Genomic DNA, 22,820 nt, shown 5'->3' on the forward strand with positions numbered 1-22,820 from the left:
TATGGCCAATATGTTTCTGTCTAATACTGAAAATTGAAACCTCCACAGATGAAAACATGGACAGACTCTCATTCACTCATGTGGATTGAGTAAATAATGTTGCATATCATAGGGATATATTTTCCACCGTTCAGTAATAACCTGAACGAGTGCAAAAATGTTTCATGCATATGCAATGACTTTTACAACCATCAGTGAACAAATGTACAAGCTTTCCCCTTTGTGCACAGTTAGTCACAGTTTGGATATTTTTAATATGATATTTCCTTTGCCCTATTCTGAAGAAGAAGAAGAAGAAGAAGAAGAAGAAGAAGAAGAAGAAGAAGAAGAAGAAGAAGAATTTGGCTCAATTAGCATCAAAAGCTTTTAGTAGCTTTTAGCAATTTTAGACAATTATAGTCTATTTAAACTGATCCTTTCTGTATAAAGTTTTACCATGAATAATTATTTCTTACAGAAAATTGGCAATCGCCCACACACAAGAATAGAGACATAATGTTGACAAATGACCCCACCACACATTTTCCTCCCTAAACATATTCTAAAAAAAATGCATTATTCAACAGTTGGTCAAAATGCACAATACATTTTCTCTCTACAAAGGAGTACACAATCAAAGTATCATATAAATAGTAAAATATATGAAATAGTCTAAGACAAGTAATCAACTAAACTGTAGCATGATTTAGTAACAGTTCAACTACAGACAGTACAAAACCAGTGCCAATTTTAACACATTTTAACACTCTGGATCTCCATTTTAAACTTAGAAAGGCCTTTCTGAAAAATTCAGATCTGTATATATTTGGGGATTTAAACCTGATATGTGGATGCAATAACCTGGAAGTTTTTCATTTATTTGCTTGTTTTTGTTGTTGATGTTGTTTTTAATACATCAATGTCAAATTTAATATATCAATTTTAATAATGATGGGAACAATTAAAAATTATGAAGTATAGAGACACTGAGCAACACTTTCATATTTTTAAGTTTTATATAAATTAAATTATTCTTTTTTTGGAAACTCAGCAGAGATATGCTTCCTTGTGCAATGTTAATTTGTTTCCTCTTACAAGATAAGAAAAAAGAGACTTTTGTTTGTTTGTTTGTTTGTTTATTGTGTTTAATTGGGAAGGAAAGTTTTCTGAAACCTGGCTACAGCTCTAAATGAAATGAAAAATCTTGTGATTTTTGTTTCATCTCGTAGGATCACATGTTATTTATAACATTTATAAATCATTTATATTTATATATATTTATTATATTTATTAATAATTAATTAATTAATATTTATTTATATTATATTTATATTATATTTATTACATTTATAACATGTTATCTGTATCATTCTCTATCAAATCTAACTCATAAACATCTGTAGACGAGTGCTATAAGCAGCAAAGTAATGGTCAGGCCATGTCCATTTTGATACAGGATTTGTTAGGCCTATTAGAAAAATTGATGGTGCTCCAAGTCCACATTTTTCTCAAAAGCTTTATTAACATTCATTAAGTAGTGTCATGAGAATAAAGATCCTCCATGCAACGTGACCGTGCAACTGTATTAGCTCAGGTGCACTCATGTATGTTAACTTGGCTATGAAAGCAGATCAATTAGGCAGTAGTGCACTGTAATTTGAATAATTGATGATAAATGAGAGTTAATACAATCAAAGCCTGAGGCACTGTGTTGTTTTTCTTTCTTTTGTAAAATTTCCTAACCTAAAATAGAACTATATCCTGACGATTTTATGTTACAAACAATGCAGTTAAAACAAGACGAGACACTTTTCTGATTTGCTGAAAGATTTATTGTTGAACAGCAATCCATATGTACAAGAGAATTTTGTTTGGAAAGAAAATCTAGAACAAATTGTAGAGGCTGATTTGGATCACTCTCATTTGGAATTTGTCCTACAACTGATAGCACTGTCGGATACCATATGTAAGATAAATCTAGATTTACTCTTTACTCTAGATATTATAATAGAAGTACACTGTAATTATTTTTAATAAAACACTCTGTGGACAATGAATAAGTCCATAAACCAAAAGCTTTAGGTATTTAATAGACTATTTAACTATTTAAATCCCTTTAGTTTTATAATCCCTTTTTTAAAAGGCAGTAATGGATAAACTGTAATAAACTGTTAAATATAGAGCTCCACATCTTCACAAACTTTTAATTGGCAGAGTACAGGAATCACTCTTTTTATTTATACTGTCATTAGTTGTGAGATAATAATTGCCTTCCTCTTTACTGAAACCAATGATCAACTGAGCTCCTGTTTGTCCCAATTACTTTGGGTGGGGAAACATATAAATATAGGATTCCTGCAATCCTCAGATGTAAATTAATTGTAATACATAAAAGAGAAAACGTTACAGCTGACAGTCTGTGGTTTATAGCCACCGAGTCATGCTTTCATGCATACTGCTGTCGCAAATCTCACATGTTTTACATACAAAAAAAAATCTGTCTTAAATGAATTTGTCGGTGTCCAGGTTGTTGATTATTTCAGCACAACACAAAAAGTTTTCTGTAAGAAAATCAGTTCATTACTTTAGCTTAAATATGCTGTTTTTTGGAGCGAAACCAAAGAAGATAAAAGACATATGGATAAACTCTTGGCTAGCTTTTCCTTTGCATCAGTTCTTATCTGTGTGTGTGTGTGTGTGTGTGTGTACGTCTGTACACATGGGAAGGGGGTGCTCTGGGACAAAGAGGGGTTTCTTGGCGGCAGCTGCTGTGAGTAATGGTGGCTGCCACCCAGGACCCTGAGCAGTTAATTAGTGCAATAGCAGCTACACGTGCCGAGCCAGAGTGACAGCACAGATTATGCGCTAAATCTCAGGCATAATGAAGAATCCTGGGACACAGGCATTGGGTTTGCAATAAATTTGCTCCTAGAAGAATCCCACAATTACCTCTGTCACCAGCTCTGCCTGTATATGGCTGTCAAGATGTACAAAGGTGAAAGATCCACCGGTGTGTAGCGATTAAAGGCTGGATAATTATGTTATTGGGCCTCTGATAAATTCTGTGAAGTCTGAGCACAGCCTCCGCTTGTGTACAGCTGGCAAAGGACACAGCTACAAAAAACTTGTACATAACATGTAATTAGATATTTTGCATTTTAAAGTTCATGCATAAAAGGGTTAGACAGGAAGTAATGATGGTCACTGACTTTACTTTCCAAAAGACTAATAGAATACATGGTATATGCCCTTTTGTGTGCCATTTTTCATCTGGACTTCTCTCGCACACACAAATCACAACCAGTTTAGGATTTTTCTCTAGTTAAAGCCCCATCTAACCCCTATAGTGGCTTTGCCGAGGTTTATAAGAAAGAGCTTTTATTTTTAACCACACTCTAACCTGTCCATCTAACTCTTGCTCTCCCTCAGAGATGAGACTGCACTCAGAGCAAATGATGAAGTTGACATGATTTCATGGCTTATTTGCCCAAAAGTCATTCATTCTGCCTAGCTACCAACCTGTCTGACTAAGGAATTGTTTGCTTATTCTTTTCCTCCTGCAGCTGTGGATGGCTTTTACTGCCTTTGTAACCTGGGTTATGCTGGAGTGAGGTGCGAGCAGGACATAAACGACTGCGTTAGCAATGTGTGTGAGAACAACGCAACTTGTGTCGACTTCCATCTGGTGAGTTTGGAATGCTGTGTTAAATCCATGTGTACCTGAGGAAATTAAAGAAGGGACAGCGTGTTATTGAAAATAACCTTTGACGTGACTAGTGACTCCAATATAAAGTTTAACGTTTGTTTTGTTTGGCAGAAGGATTTACTACGATGGCTTGTCATTGCAGTTGAGATGCTGTGTGCTGGGAAATGATTTGGCTGAAGATATAACAGCATTGCCACAAGCCACCTTATAGCATTGCTTCTAACTGCCTTCAGTTAAAGTGACAATACAATTGGTTTTAGTTGTTCTCAAGATTTTTTTTTTTTTCTTGGTTTCTAATCTTCTATTTGTTGATGATTTTAGTGATTGATCACTGATTAGTTTAAGCAAATAATTAAGCGGTTGTTTAATGAACCTCATGCAATTATCCAGTCAATCAGTCAGGTGCAATTTATAATATGTTGTAAATACAGGTTACAAGTAGAAACATGTCAAGACCATGTCATGGTTTTTGGTGCTATAGGGATTGACTGTTTCATAAAGCTCCTCTGAGTTTCATGGACTATCACTGAGACTGAACACGCAGGTGATGATTTTTCAGTCTTTTTCAAACTGTCTACTGTAGCCTCAGAGTTTTGTTCTTGGCTAACAGGAGTGTAACCTGATGTGAGATTCTATTGGTTACCCAGCCACTTTACGGTTTGACATATTGTGCATTCTGAGATGCTTTTCTGCTCACCACAATTGTAAGAAGTGGTACTTCCTGTCAGATCGAATCAGTCTGGCTATTCTTCTCTGATCTATTCCATTAGAAAAGCATTTGCACCAGCAGAACTGCTGCTCACTGGATGGGTATTGAAATCAATCTGTCCAATTTTGTGTAAACTCTACAGACTGTTGTGTGTGAAAATCCCAGGATATCAGCAGTTGCTGAAATTCTTAGATTAACTTTGATCACATTTTCCCTCATTTTCATGTTTGATGTGGACATTAAACTGAAGCCCTTGACCTGTATCTGCATGATTTTATAACAAAAAAAGTAACAAAATTATATATTGTATAAAAATATCATAATCATACAGGTTTTTTTATCCACTGAGTGTTTGTCCCATTTCTAGGCCTTTGTGCCATCTAAACTTACAGTAAATGACTCCTGTCCTGTCCTGTCCTGTCCTTTTAAGTGTATTCCTCCTGACCTGTTCCTCATCTTCAGTGCCCCTATCCATCCTGATAGACTCTCCGTCCTCACTGTCTATTTTCAGTTGGTACAGTCTCTCCTCCTTCATCACTGCTTTGTTCACTTGTCTTTGTTGTTTTTTCTTGGCTCTTTTCCTCCCCTTCATGCAAGGCAAACCTCCTCCCACGAAATTATAAACAAGGTGTTAAGACTTGTTCTTTCACATTGAAGCATAAGGGGAAACCAGTATGTCATTTATTTCTGTTAAATAATGCAAGTGCATAGCCCTTAGGATATTTATAGAGATATATGTGGAGATCTGAAATGGAGATATTTTAAGCTAACCCTTTAAATGAAAGAAAGAAAAAAAAATCAGCTATTTCTGGATAGTGCATCTCTGCAGTTTTTTTAATGCAGAGTGCCCAAACTGTAGGCTGGGATTTATTAAGTATGCATGAATACACAGCTCTAAAGACTTACAACATACACAGCAATGGAGTAATATCATTGACAAGAAATCGACAAATGACTTTAGTAATAGAAAATTAAAGACTGAGACTTACAATCAGTGTGAGATAATTATTTTTGCAGTTTCCCTGTGCGATGTGCTTGGTGTCCATGACAGCGACATATCTCTTAAGCAGCCATCTATGACTACCTGTTTTTCACAGGTATAAATATAACGTGACCCAGAGCCCACATCGGCTTAGTCATTCATCAGCATGTAGATGATTAGAGACACACAATGAAATGAGACAAAAGTTTGTTGAAAGGTATGAATCATACAATGGCTGTAAAAGAAAAAAAGTCTGAAAACATCCATGTTCACCTTTATAGCAATAATAAAGAAAATCAAAACACTTAGATTGATAAGAACCTGCCGGGAAGAAGATATAAGTATCAATATATAAGTAAATATAACTTTTTGTAAAAGTGCACAGTGAGAAGGATGGTGGGAGAGATAAAATTCCAAAAAAAGATTGCAGCATACAGGGTGGATTTTTTAGGATCCCGAAGTAGACAAAAATGAGATGCCACATCCTGGTCAACAAACTGGTTGGAAGGTGCACATGGGAATGGTCAAATTCTATGGTCAAATTTGTTAAAAAGTAAAACTTCCCTCAACAGAGAGCTCTGAAATATGGTTATACCCAAAAGAAATAAATCCCTGCTGTTAAATATGGAGGGGAATTTATAATATTTTACCTAACCCTTTTTACCCATCTGTCCCTAGGGTGTCATTATTTCTGGGGCTTATTGTTTACACTTAGAACTATGATAAAAAAAAAAAAAAAAGATTATTCCTACGAATTTTTTTTTAGAACTATGATTACAATATTGATATGAAGAAGTGAAACATGTTCCTTTAAGTGATTTGTTTGTCAGCACTGCAGAATTGATATCTGAGCAAGGAGAAAGAATCTTATTTTATTATCTTATTCTGTGGGCAGATAATTTTGCTTACTTTATGCATTTATTTCAAGGAGGAAGCAAAGCCACCCAAAGATGGCAATTTCAAGCTGAAATGTCTAGAAATAGGGTTTATATTTGTTTTAATAGATTTGTCTCATAGATACATTTGACTATATTCAAGGTATTTTCACATCGCAAGACGTTATTTTTCTCCACCGAGTTTGTTATTTGTTATTTAACTGAGTTTGTTGAAAGCATTTTAATGATTAAGGTGGCAGAATATTTGTTACGGCAGAATGTTTCTTTATACGTCCATTAGCTGCTGCAATCTGAAAACTTCCATACAAAGCAACAAGTAATTTCAGCTGGAACCGTCAGAGTAGAATTAAATATTGAATCTTGCAAATGCATGTAACAAAGTAGTTAATAAGGTTGCAAGTAATGGAAGAACATCACCAGACACTTTTATAGTCAGTGATATGGATTTAGAAAAGCTTGAGCCCATTAATAGGCTCTCTATATGCTGAATGGCTGGATCATTGCGTGAGTGGTTTTAGAGGTTGTTACAACCCCACAGGCATGAAATCGCTGACTATAAAATGGCCTCACCAGCATGTAATTGAGCACTTGAATGGTTCACGTTCCTGTGGCTATTATGACGGCATGCTGACTGGCAGTGCTGTGTTTTAAAAAGTTGAAAATAAATAAATGAAAAGCGCGTGAGTGCTTACATTAAACAGCACATGATCCGTATCACTTCCTATTTAGTCGATAAATGTGATTTATCCTGTGCTTTGTGTGTGGTGAAGTGCACTTGGTCAGGCCATTGGGCGTGGAAGAGGAGTTTTGGCTAATGAAGTTGTATCTGTGCATCTGGAGCAAGTGTTGTGTTTATTAGATAACCTTACAGGACAAGACAGAGATAAGGAGTAATGTTTTGTCATGTTCGATGCTTTAGATAAAAGCCTAATCGATTCCATTTGTAATCAATTGACTCTAAGAGTGACCATGATGCTCCTGCACAGTTACTGTACATCATCAAGAAAACAAGATTGCTTACAGCTCTGTACACATGACAGTGGACAAAGGTGTTAAATGTTTATAGGACCTAATGAAAACATTAATGACAAGAAATTTATTATTTATTATTTCTCCACCAGTGCTGGCAAGAACTTAGCTCTGTCAAATGAAGAGGCAGTGATGAGGATCGTAACTTTTAGCTCAGGTGATGAGACAGAGTATGATGATGCTGGTAATCAAAGTGACAACTCATTCCAGTTATAAACTTATTATTATGTAATATGTAGCATTAATATCATATATCCATTAGCAGATTAGGTTTTATACTATATGTATTCAATACTTTGCCTCTTCCTGTGATACATACAAAAGGGAAATATTTAGTGCATGTAATTGTAAAGAACTGTATAAAGTAGCAAATGTCAAAAAAATGTAACCACGTTTTAGGATATCCCAGGCTGCCAATTGTCATGCCACAGCTTTTCTATATGTTGTACGCTTCATATGCACCAAGACTCTCCTGAGCCCTAGGGAACAGTTACAAGGTTATTATTGAGCCACGGTAAGAATTTCCTCATATCTGTCATATAATGTTTTTTATGATTGGGCAGTTTTGCCATTTTGTCACGGCTGCTGAGTAGCAATAATCAATACAGCACAAGTCATTTAATGGAATTAGAGCTAGTTTCCTTCAGCCAGAAGTGAAGAGTATAACCTGGAGCGTAAAACCCTGAGAAAAAGTGTGAGGCTGTTGTTTAATGCACTTTGACTTTTGTCAGTTTTAACAGAAATTGTGTTTTGCCAGCACTTTATGTACTGCCAACTTCCTTTTCCACTATTTCTTTTTATGAGCTTGTTTTTATAGAAACTGTAAAATAGCATACATTTAAAGTCTCCACATCCTTCCCCTGAGCATTGTGTTGAGCTGTACACTGGATTTACATCTAATGGCTTCAGTAATGTGATAATATGCATTATGTCTGTAACAGGAGGATTTTTTGTGTGAGTGTAGAACCATTGCCGTAACTGTTTGAACACAACACTGACATGTAGCTGATTAGGTGATTATAATGCATACTGTTCTATTTACATCTTTCTGCAAATGCATATGACCTGAGTGCATATATAACTATACAAACATGTTACTTAAAATATATTCAGGTTATAATGTGCTTCATTTTGAATAACATTATGAGTCTCACACAGATTTTTCCTTTTATTCCAGTCAAGTTTTCTATTTGTTGTAGCCAGCAGGAGGGATTTTATTTAAACAAAAGGTTGCCTATAATGATTTTTTGACATTTTAACATATTTTTGATGCATTTTTTCAATTAAATACTCTAATATTAATTGAGAAATAGAAATGTAGTATTGTGGAAAGGTATTGCTTAATTTTATTGGAATAACTGAGATTTAATCTTATGATCTAAGATCTAGTCCCCTCTGAAAGTATTGGAACAGCAGGGCCAATTCTTTTGTTTTTGCTGTGAATTTGAGTTTGTGATCAAGTATGAACATGAGATCAGAATTTCAGCTTTTATTTAATGATATTTACGTCTGGTTGTGTTAAGTAACTAGCATGGCACCTTGGGTGGCAGACCCCCTCCAATTTTTAGCAAAATGTGAGCAAAATATAGGAAGAGATAGCCTTAAGGCAAATTAATGTAAATAACATTGAATATTTGGTTGCATATTCCTTGCCTGCAATAATTGCATCAAGCTGGTGGAGGTGAAATGCTGCTCAATAGGGTTATAATAATAGGTCTGGTGATTGACTTGGCCAGTTTAAAACCTTCCACCTTTTCTCCCTGATGAAGTCTTTTGTTGTGTTGGCTGTGTGATTTAGGGTCATTGTCTTGCTACATAATAAACTTCCTCTGAATTAGACTGAATGCATTTTTCTGTAAATTTGCTGCTACCATCATCATCATCATCATCATCCATAAAGATTAGTGATCATGTTCCAGAAGCAGCAGTACAAGCTCAAGCCATGATACTACCTCCATGAACAAATCCTTTCTTTCTTCAGAACTTTCTTTCTCCAAATTCTAAATCTTGGTCCAAGAAAGTGTTGCTGATGTTTTTGCCTTTTTCTTCTTGCCTTTTTCTTCACAGCTCTCACCATGTTTCTGCTGTTGTTTTCCTTGGCTGACCTGTTCAATGTCTGGTTGTTAGTACACCAATGGGTTTTTTCAGGACATTCCAAATTACTGGCAATGGGGAAGTGGTAGCTCAGTGATTAAGGCACTAGACTATTGATTGATAGGTAGTGAGTTCAAATCTCCAAAATAACAACCTGCCACTGCTGAGCCATTTAGCAAGGCCCTTAACCCCTAATTGTTCAGTTGTATGAAATGAGATAAATGTAAGTCATTCTAGATAAGGTTGTCTGCTAAGTGCAATGGAATATATCTCTTTTAACAAGAAATGCAGTGTTAGCAGGAACACAGTGAAACCCAGAGCTTAAGCCAAGTGCGGACATTCAGAGCCATTAAATGTTTAAATAATCAATCTAACAGGGCACATCTGGGCAACAAGACAGTCAGTCCAATATTCCAATATTTTGATCAATTCACAGTTGGATGGGTTCAAAGAAAAGGTGCCACGCTCTAAGTCGTTTTCACATACAATTATAAATATGATGAAATTAATACTGACATTTTGATCCATCTCATTTCTAGCTTTTGGTCTTAAACCCACATGTCTGAAAAAAACAAAGGTTTTGTATAAGAAAAACAACAGAATTGGCCATGCTAATCCACTGCTTTCAGTGTGAACACTTTGAGGTCTAGTCCACGTTGTTATAAGTAGCCATAATAAGACAGTAAATTGTGGCTATGCAGAATTGCATATAGTTGCCAACAATTCACTGAAAATCTGTGGCATTTACATCAATGGTCAACTGGTATTAAGACGCACAGTGAGGTCGAAGAAATCATTCCCCACACTATTACACCACCACAGCCTGAAAAGTTGACACAAGGCAAGTTAAGTCCATGGATTCATGCTGTTGACCCCAAATTCTGACCTGACCATCTGTATCTTACAGAAGAAATTCAGTAGAGTTTATCAGACAGGGAACATTTTTTCAATCTTTACCTGTCTTGTTTTGATCAACCTGTGACCAATCTAGCCACTGACAGGAATGAAACCTGTTTTCTGACTTCAAGTGTAGTTGCCAGTTTGTTTTGATATGTAGTTTACACTGAGATGCATTTCTGTTCAGCTTAGTTGTAATGCATGGTTATTTGAGTTACCATAGCTTTACACTCAGCTCAAGCATGTCTGGCCATTCTTCTTTACCATGAAAATGGAAAAGGAAATCTGATTTTTTTTTTTTTTACTCAAATTCCAACAACCATTTCATTCCAAGATCCATTTTTCCCATTCTAATATTGAATGTAAATAATAACCGAAGCTCTTGACCAGTATCTGAATGATTTGATGCATTTTACTGTTGCCACATGATTGGTTTATTGAATAATTGCATGAATAAGCAAGGGTACTTCTGTTGACATTTAAAGTGGGTGGTGAATTTATTGTAAAGTTATATAGAGAGATTATAATATAGAATTATATGTTGTATGTGGGCATTTGTTTATGTATTTGAATTTACTTACCGGTGGGTCGTTGCTTTAGCCAAAATCAGATGTTTTGCTGCCAGTTCAGGAAGGGAATCTCCCACAGGCATTAAATTTAAGTCAGTATTATGCCTCCTCCATTAAGATTAAGCCCAACAGTACTCAAATTATGTCAGGCAGAGTTGGGCAGCACTCCTCTAGTGCATTACATGCATGTTAGTTTGGTCTCCAGAATTCTCAGCTGAGATAGTTTGCCAGATGTCACCTCCTTACTCATTTCATTTGTAATAGGAAATAAAATAATTAAAATGCTGCCAATTATATTTTGGCAGTTTGATTATTATAGTCGTGAAGGGGGACATAATCTAGCGTATGAGGTTCAGCAAGCAAATATGGGTGTGATGGTCAGGTCCTCAGAAACATTTGCCAATAAAAAATAACTAGTAATGTTTCAGGGTTTTGGGTGGTAGCTCTATATCTTCAATAATAAGGCAAACATAGAATAAGGCAAAATTATTCAGAAATGGTAATGGATTACAAAAAAAAGTCAAATTAATGCGATCATCACTATGTAACACAAAGTACAGAAAATGGCAATTAATCCCATCAAACTTTGCTTTTGTGTCAAGACCACTGGCATTTTTTTTTTTACCTTTTTTTGCTATTTTTATTGAGAAAAAGGGAGAATTTGAATATTTTTATTTACATAGAGTAAAAAAACAACATATAACAAATGACCAAAAACATTTAAAAGTGAGTATTATTTTTTACGATTATATTGTAAATAAGCAGCCCCTAAATGTAGTCGCCCATTACGTTCTCATTATATTGTCCTTGGAAGTAGAGTTCGAAGTCCAGTATACCCAGTTGGAAGGACTCACCTTGTTCCTCTGAGTTTACTCCCATGATCTCTTCGAATTTATCACAATGAGCATCAAGGATAAAGACTTTTGGAGATATCCTACAACCCATTGTGTCATAGCTCTTCACTAGTGTTTCAATTAGCTCCACATAGTTTTTTGTTCTTTGTGATTGCAGTGGAAGCCCAGGACCACTGCTACAAATCTGTATCCAGCCTTTTTCTCCTTTCTAGTGAGCTCCTTGGGGATTTCCTTGCACTCCAGGATCATCTTTATCTGTGGACCGACAAAGACAGTGGCTTTGAATTTTGCCTCAGACAGCTTGAAAAAAAAAATTCTAGAACTCCTTATCTAGAGCTGTGACAAATAGTTTCATAAGGCCAAATTTGATGTGCTATGGTGGCGTCAGCACCTTCCGGCTGTTCACCAATGCCTCACACTTGACTTTCAGCTGAACTCGGCCCACGGTTGTCAGTCCTGCTCTTGGTACTGTGCCTTACTGTCCTTGCTGTACCGAAGACACAGATATCGTAGCAGAACAACTTGATAAAACCCCTGTGGAGACCAGGAATGCCACCATTTTGAAGTCTATGATGACCTCCTAGTCATTAGTTTTTTTCTTTGTGTGAATGAAAAAACTTTTGTGTTTCTGTTTTCAGTTTTCTGAACAGATAAATTTCAAAATACTAATGTACCAAAACTACCAAGCACAGTTTGCTTCTATATATTCTATATTTATACTCTTTTGCTGTAAGCAAAATAAGCAATTAGTACATACTTACTAACTAGGAACTAAAACAAATTGACATACTATTATGAGATTATAACAGTGAGATATGGAGATGTTAATTAGATAGTAATGAGAAATTAACTACAAAACTAAAAAAAGTTACTTGTTCGAAATAAGAATATAAAATCAAATTAATGATGTATCTTGAAATAATGGTAGGATAATATAAAATAATGCCATCATGAAGTAACAAGTTAAAGCAAAATGCCAGGTTTTTGGTAGAAATAATGACAAAATATCCTTTTAAAAAATTACATATTGAAATCACATCAGTATAATGATAACTTAATAATACAGAAGAATAATTATATGAAAACAGATATTAATTAAAAATAATGAAAAATTAAAGCTAAATCATATAACTAATAATATAACTAATAAAATAATAAGTTAAAATAAAATAGTACATTGGCATAATTCAGTTAATTCAATTAGACATACCATCTTAAAACAATACTACTATCATGTCAATATAATGCTGTGTGCTCTTGGAATACTGAGATATTATGTCAAAATGATGACATACTATCAGGAAATAATAAAATATGAAGTGAACATATTTCATAAACTATGAACATAGTATGGAACAATGAAAACCTAGATCATAATATTGACATATTCCTTTAATGAATTAGATTTTAAAAAATAATGACATTGTCATAGTATTCTGAAATGAATGAGGTATTATGTCAAAATAATGACATACTATCTTGAAACAATTTACCAAACCAAAATTTAATTTAAATCTAGATAGGTACAGTCTGTCAGGACAAAGTTTGATCTTGGCTTGACAAAGCCAAACAAGCTTCTGAAAGAAAGAAAGAAAGAAAGAAAGAAAGAAAGAAAGAAAGAAAGAAAGAAAGAAAGAAAGAAAGAAAGATGTAGAGACAAGAGAGTGATACATGTAGAGAAGACAGAAGGAGTGAGAGAGTGATACAGGTAGATTGATACAAATAAATATAGAGAGAATGTGTGTCTGCTGCTGGTGGATTGATAGAAAGATGGATGGAGAGAGTTTGTGGCATTGATAGAGAGATAGAAGAAGTGAGAGTCTCTGTTACAACTACACTGATAAAGGGAGAGAAAGAGTCTATGGAAGTTTTTAAGCCTGATCACTTTCAATACATCTTTATTAGTCAAAATAGCCTAAAGGGCTGAGTTTGGTGAATGTAGCATTAACAGTTTAGGAGTTAGTAACAGTGCAAACTTTCCAGTGGAAAGACAATGGAATTTTGTCCATTGAGCGTCCAAAATGAGAAAACTGTAATTCCAATCAGGGAGAAGAGTCACAGCACAGACAGTGTCAGAAGAGGATAAAGGTGTGTGGTGAGTTTGGTGCATGTAGCTTGAAAGCTCTAGGAGGACCAGGTTTTAGAAATGTTGGGTCTTATAATAATATTAATAACTAGAAAATTTGAGTGGTGCTTGTGGCTGGAATAACACCACAATGTTATGCAATTCCAGGTTTACTTCTTAAGACACATATGTGCGATTTTAGCATGTCAGGCGAATGACACCCAAGCTGTGACACCTTGTTTTATTTCCCATTCATTCGTTATGGGCACCAAACATGAGATTGCTGTGTCTGCAGTTCGAAGATCTGACCACTTATGAAAGTCATACACTGCTCCTCAGTTGAAGTATGTGAGATAAAAGTAGTGATGCTTTGCTATGTAAGCAGAACTGAATGTTGGCTTTCTTAACCCAACATTTCTTTTTTATTTTTTAATAATTACATACTTTTCTAGTAAGTAATGACATACTATCTTGAATTAATGAAATATTAAGTTAAAATAATTACAGCACTTTTTTTCACAACTTGTGGTTCAGGGCTGTAGAAATTGTCTTCTTGACTGTCTTTTTTTTTTGTATGGTGTATGATATTAAGAGGGTAAGCAGGGTGACTGGAGACAGAAACCATTTTAATTGCTGTCTTCTAGGCTTTGCTAGCATAAAACTTGGTGAGGAAGGGCAGTTCTCAGCTACTTATCTTCTCTGCAGGCTGAATGATGCATTGGAGTTTGCCTTTGTCAAATAAGGAATAATATGGCAGCACCAGACTAGGCTGCACTGATTCTGTGATAGTGGTTACTGATGGTCACGCTGGTTGCATTAGTAACTGATGGTAAAATTCATGTTTTGCTTTTAACATATCGCTGAATATCTGATGCTTGATGGTGTGGGGTTGAAAGAGGATATTTGCATACGAGTGGTTGAAATTTCAAGTAAGAACTGAACTGATGTTTTCTGCCTGTAGGTGGATTTAAGCAGCATGACATTTATCCAAAATATATTAAATAATCTTACTGTGTGCTCTGCACTCCCACTGGCTTCCTATAGAATCCCCGCTCCTTCATACTGCAGATCATTCCATTTCTTGAAGTCCAAACAGTTTGTATTTGGTCTTGTAAATAGTACACATACTGAGAAATTTAGGGCTTGTGTTGTTCAATTCATTTCCATGCTTCATATAAAAGTCAAACACTATTTACTCTTCTTGTAAGTGCTTGGCAGCCTAGCTCCATTTATGTAGGTCAAGGCAATGTTTGGGTGAAATATGTGTAGCTCTGGTTTGCACTCTATTTCCTCTTGATTCTCTTCTCCCTTTCTTTATGCTTCAGAGTTACCAGTGTGTCTGTGACCTGGGCTGGGAGGGCAGGTTTTGCGAGAGGGAGACAAATGAGTGTGCATCAAACCCGTGCAAAAATAATAGCACCTGTACAGACCTGTTCAACTCCTACAGGTAAGTTAATATGTGCCCAGTAAAAGAAGTAGTGAGAATAGGAGAATGTGAAGACAAGAGATCTGGCAACCGTCAATGACTGCCTTGCTACACTAAGCAGGAACAGCTCCATTCTGAAATTAGTGATTGCAAATGGCTCAGATAATGAATGGCAGATGGCAGGTAAAACAAATGCATCAATCAGTGACATTCAGCAGAGAGAGGTTTGGATCTGTGACTCAGTTGAAAAAGCTGCTGTTGGCGCACACATACACACACACACACACACACAATGCAAGAAAAAGAAGAGAAGAGGAAAAGTGTGGGGGAGTGGGAGGAAGTGAAGATGTGAAGATGGCTTAGAGCCAGAGCTGTAAGCTCACTGCCACCAAGTGGAGTACACACATAGCAGTCTCTCCCTGTCTGTCTGTCTGTCTCTCTCTCTCTCTCTCTCTCTCTCTCTCTCTCCCTGTCTCTCTCTCTCCCTGTCTCTCTCTCTCTCCCTATCTCTCTCTCTCTCTCACTCTCTCTCTCTCTCTCTCTCAGACACTCACACACACACACACACATATTTCTGATAAATATAATCCCAACTCGATGCTTTCACCTCACACTGTCCTACTTTCAGCTTTCTGGATTTTATTACTCCATAGTCCAGTGGTGCATTTAACCTGTTAGTCCTCTGAACTGTTCAGAAATCCTCCTTATGTTCGAGTCACTTTTGACAGGGACAGGAAGTAGACGCCTGATTGGTATCCATTTAAAAATTTAATGAATACTTAAATGGCAGGAGAGCACAGTAGTTCCAGCTGTGACATATGTTTTTAGTAACGCACAAAAACACAGGAGGTGTATGGAATGTACAGAAGATGAAGAACTGCATAGTTACAGTTAGAGACTAATAGCACTGAGGTTCTGAAAGTGAGCATTAATTGGAAGATTAGAGATTTATTCTTCCTGAATAAGAAGGAATTCCAAATTCATTTACCTGTGATCACTTAACTTCAGTTGTTTTTTTTTGTTTTTGTCTGGTCTGCTATGAATTTCACCTGCTAATAATGTTTGGTGATAGCATTTCATGGCACAGTAAGACAGAGGTCTGTTATAAATGAGTATTACATAAAAGTCTACTGTCTGTAATGTTACTCACTGTTTCATTTTGCCTCTCCATTGAACAGCATGACATGGCACAGCTCAGTAATAATTCTGAAATCAGTATCCTGGATTGTTTTCAATCACATCGCACTACCACTGAGGTTGTTAAGTGGTGACTAGTGAGAGACACCACTAGTAAAACACTACTTGAACCTGAATTTGAAATAAAACTAGGAAAGTGTCAGTGAACTAAAAACAGCAAGGTTGTTGTAATGGCAGTATACACACCCAAACAAAATGCCTCAGCCCTTTAAGTTTCTGTGAAAATCCAGAAAAGGAATCCTACATTTAACGGCAATTGAACAGAAAGGGACAGGACGATTCTGTAACGATTGCTTTTGACCAGTCAATGGTCTGTAATAATTTTAGCTCCATTCATATGACTCAGCTCGCATGGTCCCTTGGCAGGAAGAATAACCAAATATAGAACAGGTACTTAGGTTTGTCATGGCTCATTTAGTCCTGGAAATGTTGACAACATTTGAGATCCCGGTTAATTTGGCGAGCCGTGTGATGACGCACCATCCACCAGAAATGCACCATAGGTGAAAGCTCACAGTTCATTAACAAGAAAAAAACAAAAATAGTTGAGGACACTCACTATTATAACAACAACAAAAATGTTAGCAAACAAAATATGTTGATTATAGGCAGGTTTATTTAGAATAAGTCAAGTAATTATTACAAAATATACGAATATTTATTAATTTTAAGTGTGAATTAATTTGAAGCACATAGAAGGAAGCAAACTGATCTGCAAATGGCATATAATAAATAAACGCTTTACGCTTGAATTATATTTGAGAATTATCTAATTATTATAAATATTACACGGCTGTGCTTATATTTCCATTTGACTGCCTCATTTTATGTATATTTATGTCATTTGACCAGTCAAGGACCAATAATATGTCTAAAATGCTAAATTAAAATATAAACTATTTATATAATGCACATTTACTGATAAATCCTATATTGATTATAAATCAAATCATATTATACAGATGTCACTTCAAGATTATTATTTTGTAACAAACATGCACCTTCATAGGTTTTGTTTGTTTGTTTTGTTTTTGTTTGTTTTTTTTGTTTTTTTTCTTAAAGGTATATGAACATTTTCATTCACTGATCTAATGCCAGTATTAATTCTGGATCCAAACTCATTATCTCCCGTCTGTGTACTTATTAATGACTTGAAAGGAAATGTAATTAATTTATTTTCACTAGACTGCTTTTATGCTAATTATGGTCTATGCTAATTTGTACTGCCTGCCTATTTAATTGGTGACAGTACCTGTAGTAAGCTTTTATTTTGGTGTCCACTGTCACCTGCATTTACATGGTTTGATATCACAAGGAGGCAAACTTTATGAAATCTTTTTATTTCTGTCTGTTAAAGGTTCATTCTTTTACAATAACAAACGCATAATGATAATCTAGACAACTGCACACATACACACTCACACACACACACACCAATCAGCACCAATCAGCCATAACATTAAACCCAGATACCTAGTATTGTGGAGGTCTCATTGTGCCACCAAACTGTCCTGAGCCCTCAAGGCTAGACTCCACTCCTCTGAAGGTAGGCTGTTATATTATCAGGCACCAGGAAGTTAGCAGCAGATCCTTTAAATCCTGTAAATTGCGAGGTGGGGCCTCCATGGATAGACTTGTTTGTCCAGCACATCTCACCCCAGATGCTTGATCAGATTGAGAAACTATAATATACACAGTCTGAGATTGAAAACATGGCAAACTGTAAATTTCTAAAAACTGGAGTATGCACAATGGTGCGGCACTGTGGCGTGTGTGTGGAGTTTGCATGCTCTCCCTGTCCCTAGGGGTTTCCTCTGGGTACTCTAGTTTCCTCCCCCAGAAAAAGACATGTGCAATTGCTCCCTGTGATAGACTGGTATCCTGTCCAGGGCATATGCTGCCATGCGCCTCTAGTCTCCAGCCAAGTAGGATAAGTGGTGGAGAGAATGGGTGGATGGAAAAAGGAAATGTGCAACATCTACTTTACTCATAACTTTACATGTGTCACTTTAATATTTGCACTCACTGTATACAGTGTTCTTTGCAAAAAATGTCAATTTCTTATTTGCACTCACTGTATACACTGCTATCTGCACAAAAGTCGGTCTATATGTTGTTTGTCTGCACTGTCTTGTCTTGTCATCCTGTGCGCTTCTGTTGTATGTCTAGTTTATTTATTGCACCTTAAGTATAGTTTAGTTTTTATTGCACCTTAAGTATAGTTTAGTTTTTATCTCTATGTTTAGCTCAATGTTTGTCTGTGTCACTGTACTTTGTCTGTGTTATGTGTAGCACCTCTGGTCTAGGAGGAACGTTGTTTCACTTCACTGTGTACTGCATCTGCTATATATGGTTGAAGTGACAATAAAGCTTCTTTGACTTTGACTTTGACTTTGAACTTCTAGGTCACTATGTAAAGGTAAGCAAACATGTGATTATTAACCATGTCATCTGCTTGTAGGTTTTATCCCTTGCACTGACACATTTGTGTTTAGATGACACTGAATTTATCTTAATTGGATAATAAGGTTTTGCACTAATTTGTGGAGTCTGATCCAAGCCCCAGCTCACATTCTCGTTAGAGCAAAAAGAGGAAAGAGGGATGAAACTCTGACATTCATATAAATATTTCAAAGAATCTACTTTTCACTGAAGTTCTTGCTGATAAAATCATTTGCAATGAAAAGCTTTGTTTTAAATTAAGTGTGTGTGTGTGTGTCTTCTACTGCATATCATCTCACTTAGTCTAGCATAAGTTATGGAAACTCTAACGCTTCTTTAGATAGTTTTTTGCCAGCTGAAGTGCAATAGTAATTATGCAATGTACTTTGCTAGTTTTTGAGCTGTTTTTGCACACCGCCCTACTTTAACAGCTAATAGCACTGTGTCTGTGATTTAGAATTACTTAGTGATTCTAAGTGTAACTGCAGCCACCAGTTTGACTCTTCTTCACCAATCCTTCAATGAATCATAATCCCGGCTTTAGGCTGTTTAAAATTCAAGTACTGTAATCATTTTAAACCATTCTCAATATACTCTCAAAGTTGTTATCAGATCTTTACCTAACATCAGGTGCTTTCTCTCAGATGCACATGTCCTCGTGGCTGGACTGGTCCAGACTGTGGAGAGGATGTGAAAGGTTGTATCTCATCTCCTTGCTTTAATGGGGCCCTGTGTGTAGAATCAGATGACCCCAGCAAGTTCTCCTGCACCTGCCCTCCCTTCTTCACCGGCTCCCTCTGCACACTGCCCTACAACCCCTGTGACGTGAAGAACAACCCCTGCATGAACAACTCCACCTGCCGATCCAGACCAGATGGCTCAGCCAAGTGTCTCTGCCCTGCAGGTGAGATACAGCAGTTTTGTAGAAAATTCTTTCAGTATGCTCAGTCAGGAATAGCGCAAGACACTGACCCATGCAGTGTGTATCTTCATGGTGAGTCAGTGAGTTCATGGTGAATCTTCAGTTTGTATAATTTGCTCCTGTTATTTTAGTACTTTAGCCAGTTTTCTAAACAGGAGACAAAAGTATACATGCCATAGCACCTTTTACAATCTAGATTGTCTTAAAGCAAATGAAAGTATCTTTACCTCCAATAAACAAGGGCTAATTGGAGGTTAAGGTACTTATGGTTGCTTTAATGGGAGCCTAAATGGAGTGTTTTTTCTGCCTAGTACCGGAAGCAAGGCAAGCACTTTATTGGGGACCAATTAACATTAAATAATGTTAAATGCTCATTCCACAGTTCCCGGCCCTGCTCATAGGTTCCCCATATATTCTCCTCATATTTCTGTGTTTAGCTTTCTCTAACAAGCTTTTCAATAGTTTGCTTAGATTTTCTTGCTTAGAAAAGCAAAAAAAAAAGTGCAGTAAATAAGTGTACACAGGCTTGGGATTAAGAATGCCATTATTAAGCGTGCAGCCATTATTACTAGCCATATCAGGATTTGACCTACAAAGTTGATCGTTTTTGTTGCTTTGAGTATATTTCTGTCCCCAGCTTTGCATTTTTGTTCTTTCTCTTCAGACAGAGAATAAATCCTGCCACTTTTGTCATGACACTAGTCCCAGCCCTGCTATTAAATTATGGCTACAGGTGTCCACTGGCACAGCGCGCACTATCTTTGATGAATAGGGGGAATGTGGTGCAGCCAAGTTAGTTCTCTGCCGCCTGTAGCTTTTTCACATTTATACATGTGCCACAAAGGTACACAGATTGTTTGTGTCATTTCTTCTTCTCTGCATCCACCATAGCCCCTATGAAGAGATTAGATCTCATGCAAGACAAATCTCCTGCCAGTGCTGTTTCCAGTTGGAAGTGAACCCCAGTGTCCTAATAATAATGTTCGGCTGCTGTGTTTTGGAGATGTATAGCCTCTTGCAAAACAGGAAACCTTTTTGCTGGGTTGTTATGAGCTGCACGTGTGTAATGTGTCTCCATTTGTGACCACTTTTATTTTTAGCAGTCTGTCTTCGACCATATTGAGTAAAATGCATTATTTAATACATCCATTATAATACATTATGCCTCCATGTTGCTATGGCTTAAAATCCTACAAAGGCAATTTAAGTCTGCAACCCTTACTATCTTGTGGCAAACTGAGAAGTGCATGGGGAACAAAATGAGCTGGTAGGATAGAAATAGAGCCCTTTGAAAAGCTGTGGAAGCCAGGAGAGGATTTGTCTTCTACTACAGCATATACAGTCCTCTCCGAAAGTGTTGTAACAGCGAGTCCTTATTTTGTTTTTGCTATACTCTGAAGACATTGGTTTCAAGATTAAAAAACTGAATGTAAAACGAAAGAACAGAATTTCATATTTCATGTTGATATGTACATCTAGATTAGAACATGGCACCTGTTATTTGAAAGCATACATTTTTGAAGTGATGGAACATGTGACATGTATTTCTTTTGTTGATTATTTAGACTTGTAACTAGCTCTGAGCCCTAGCCTGTTATGATGATATCTTTTGTTGAAAAGAATAAACCAAAATGAAAATACAAAATGTCCTGTACTAACAGCAAGACATTGTTCAACCAAGGAAAGCAACAGCATATAATGATAGAAACATTGTGAGAGCTGTAAAGAACTAAAACCCACCCCCCAACCCCCAGTCAGTGACCTTCACAGAGGAGTTGTGAAGGTATAACAATCCAGAAGACTTTAAAAGCAGAAATATAGAGAACACACACCACAGTGATGGAATGACCAAAGATCTGCTCATTATCCAAAATAGACGAAGCTCATGGATTGCATTGTCATGAAGTGGAAATGCATCCATTTTAACTGGGAGGAAATTATCACATAGTAAGACAATGACCCAAAACACACTACTAACACAACATAAGGACTTAAGGAAGAGTGGAAATTTTTAGACTGGCCGAGTCAATCACTGGACCATCACGCAGTTGGGCAGTATTTGGGCAGAGGAGACTGAAAGGAGAACCCCCCCCCCCCCCCCAAAGCAAACAACAGCTGAAAGAAGCTGTAATAAAACTTGGAAAGCCATCACAAAAACAATGCAACAGTTAGGTGATGTCAGTGGGTTCCTGGCTTGATGCAATTATTTCAAGAAAGGCATTTTTAGTGTGATTTACATACATAAGACTATCTGTTCTTATACTTGTCTTCAACTAAATATTGTGTGGTCTGCCACCAAAGATGCCATGTTCTCTTGTTTAACAAATCTAGATGTAAATATCAGGAAATGGAGGCAGAAATTCTGACCTATTATCTCATACTCATCTTTTGAGCTGAAACACACATTGGTCTTGTGTTCCAGTACTTGTGCAGGCAAGTGGTCTAGAATTCTGCTTTAATGGCTTCATATAAGGAATGGAAAGTGTAGGCAAAAATCTGATCATGCTCTTTAATAATAATAATCATCATTATCATTATCATAATAATCATCCCCATAATCATCATCCTGTGCTCATCCTGTGCTGTCTGTGTGGAGTTTTTGTGCATCTGTGCAAGCTTTAGGTTCTCCGGTTTCTTAATAAAACCACAAACGTGCAGTTTTAATTAATCATCCAACACATTAACTTTCTTGTCGGTCAGCATAAAAACAAAAAATATATTCTATGGAAGACAAATGAAACACAAATGAGGTAACATAAATAAACAGAGGGACTTGCATTTAGAGGCTTTCAATGGCAAACTTTCACACCACGTGGTCTGTCTGTGGCAATTTCCTTATGTGTTTGCACTTCATTTTTTCAATATGTCTGGATAGGTAGCAATCTCATATCATAATGGTGGCTTGTGCTTACCTTGCAGTCACAATTTCTTCTCCTACTCTCTCAGTGAAGAGTAAAAAGCTCTCTATGAATACAGAAGGCAGTATGGAAATGTCACCGCTATTGGACTGCAGGAATGAAAATGTTGCAGATGTTAAATATCAGTAACAACAA

The 22,820-nt window shown here is 36.4% G+C and overlaps 1 protein-coding gene across 1 annotated transcript in view; it reads left to right on the forward strand.

Moving 5' to 3' along the window:
- The window catches only part of eys (eyes shut homolog), a 255,068-nt gene that overhangs the window by 87,565 nt on the left and 144,683 nt on the right, over positions 1-22,820 (forward strand). The window contains 3 exon segments of the mRNA XM_058384541.1: positions 3,543-3,664; positions 15,106-15,227; positions 19,490-19,749. Coding sequence (XP_058240524.1) covers positions 3,543-3,664; positions 15,106-15,227; positions 19,490-19,749 — 504 coding nt within the window.

Source organism: Hemibagrus wyckioides, linkage group LG29 (assembly GCF_019097595.1).
Source record: "Hemibagrus wyckioides isolate EC202008001 linkage group LG29, SWU_Hwy_1.0, whole genome shotgun sequence".
In the NCBI taxonomy this organism is placed as follows: Eukaryota; Metazoa; Chordata; class Actinopteri; order Siluriformes; family Bagridae; genus Hemibagrus; species Hemibagrus wyckioides.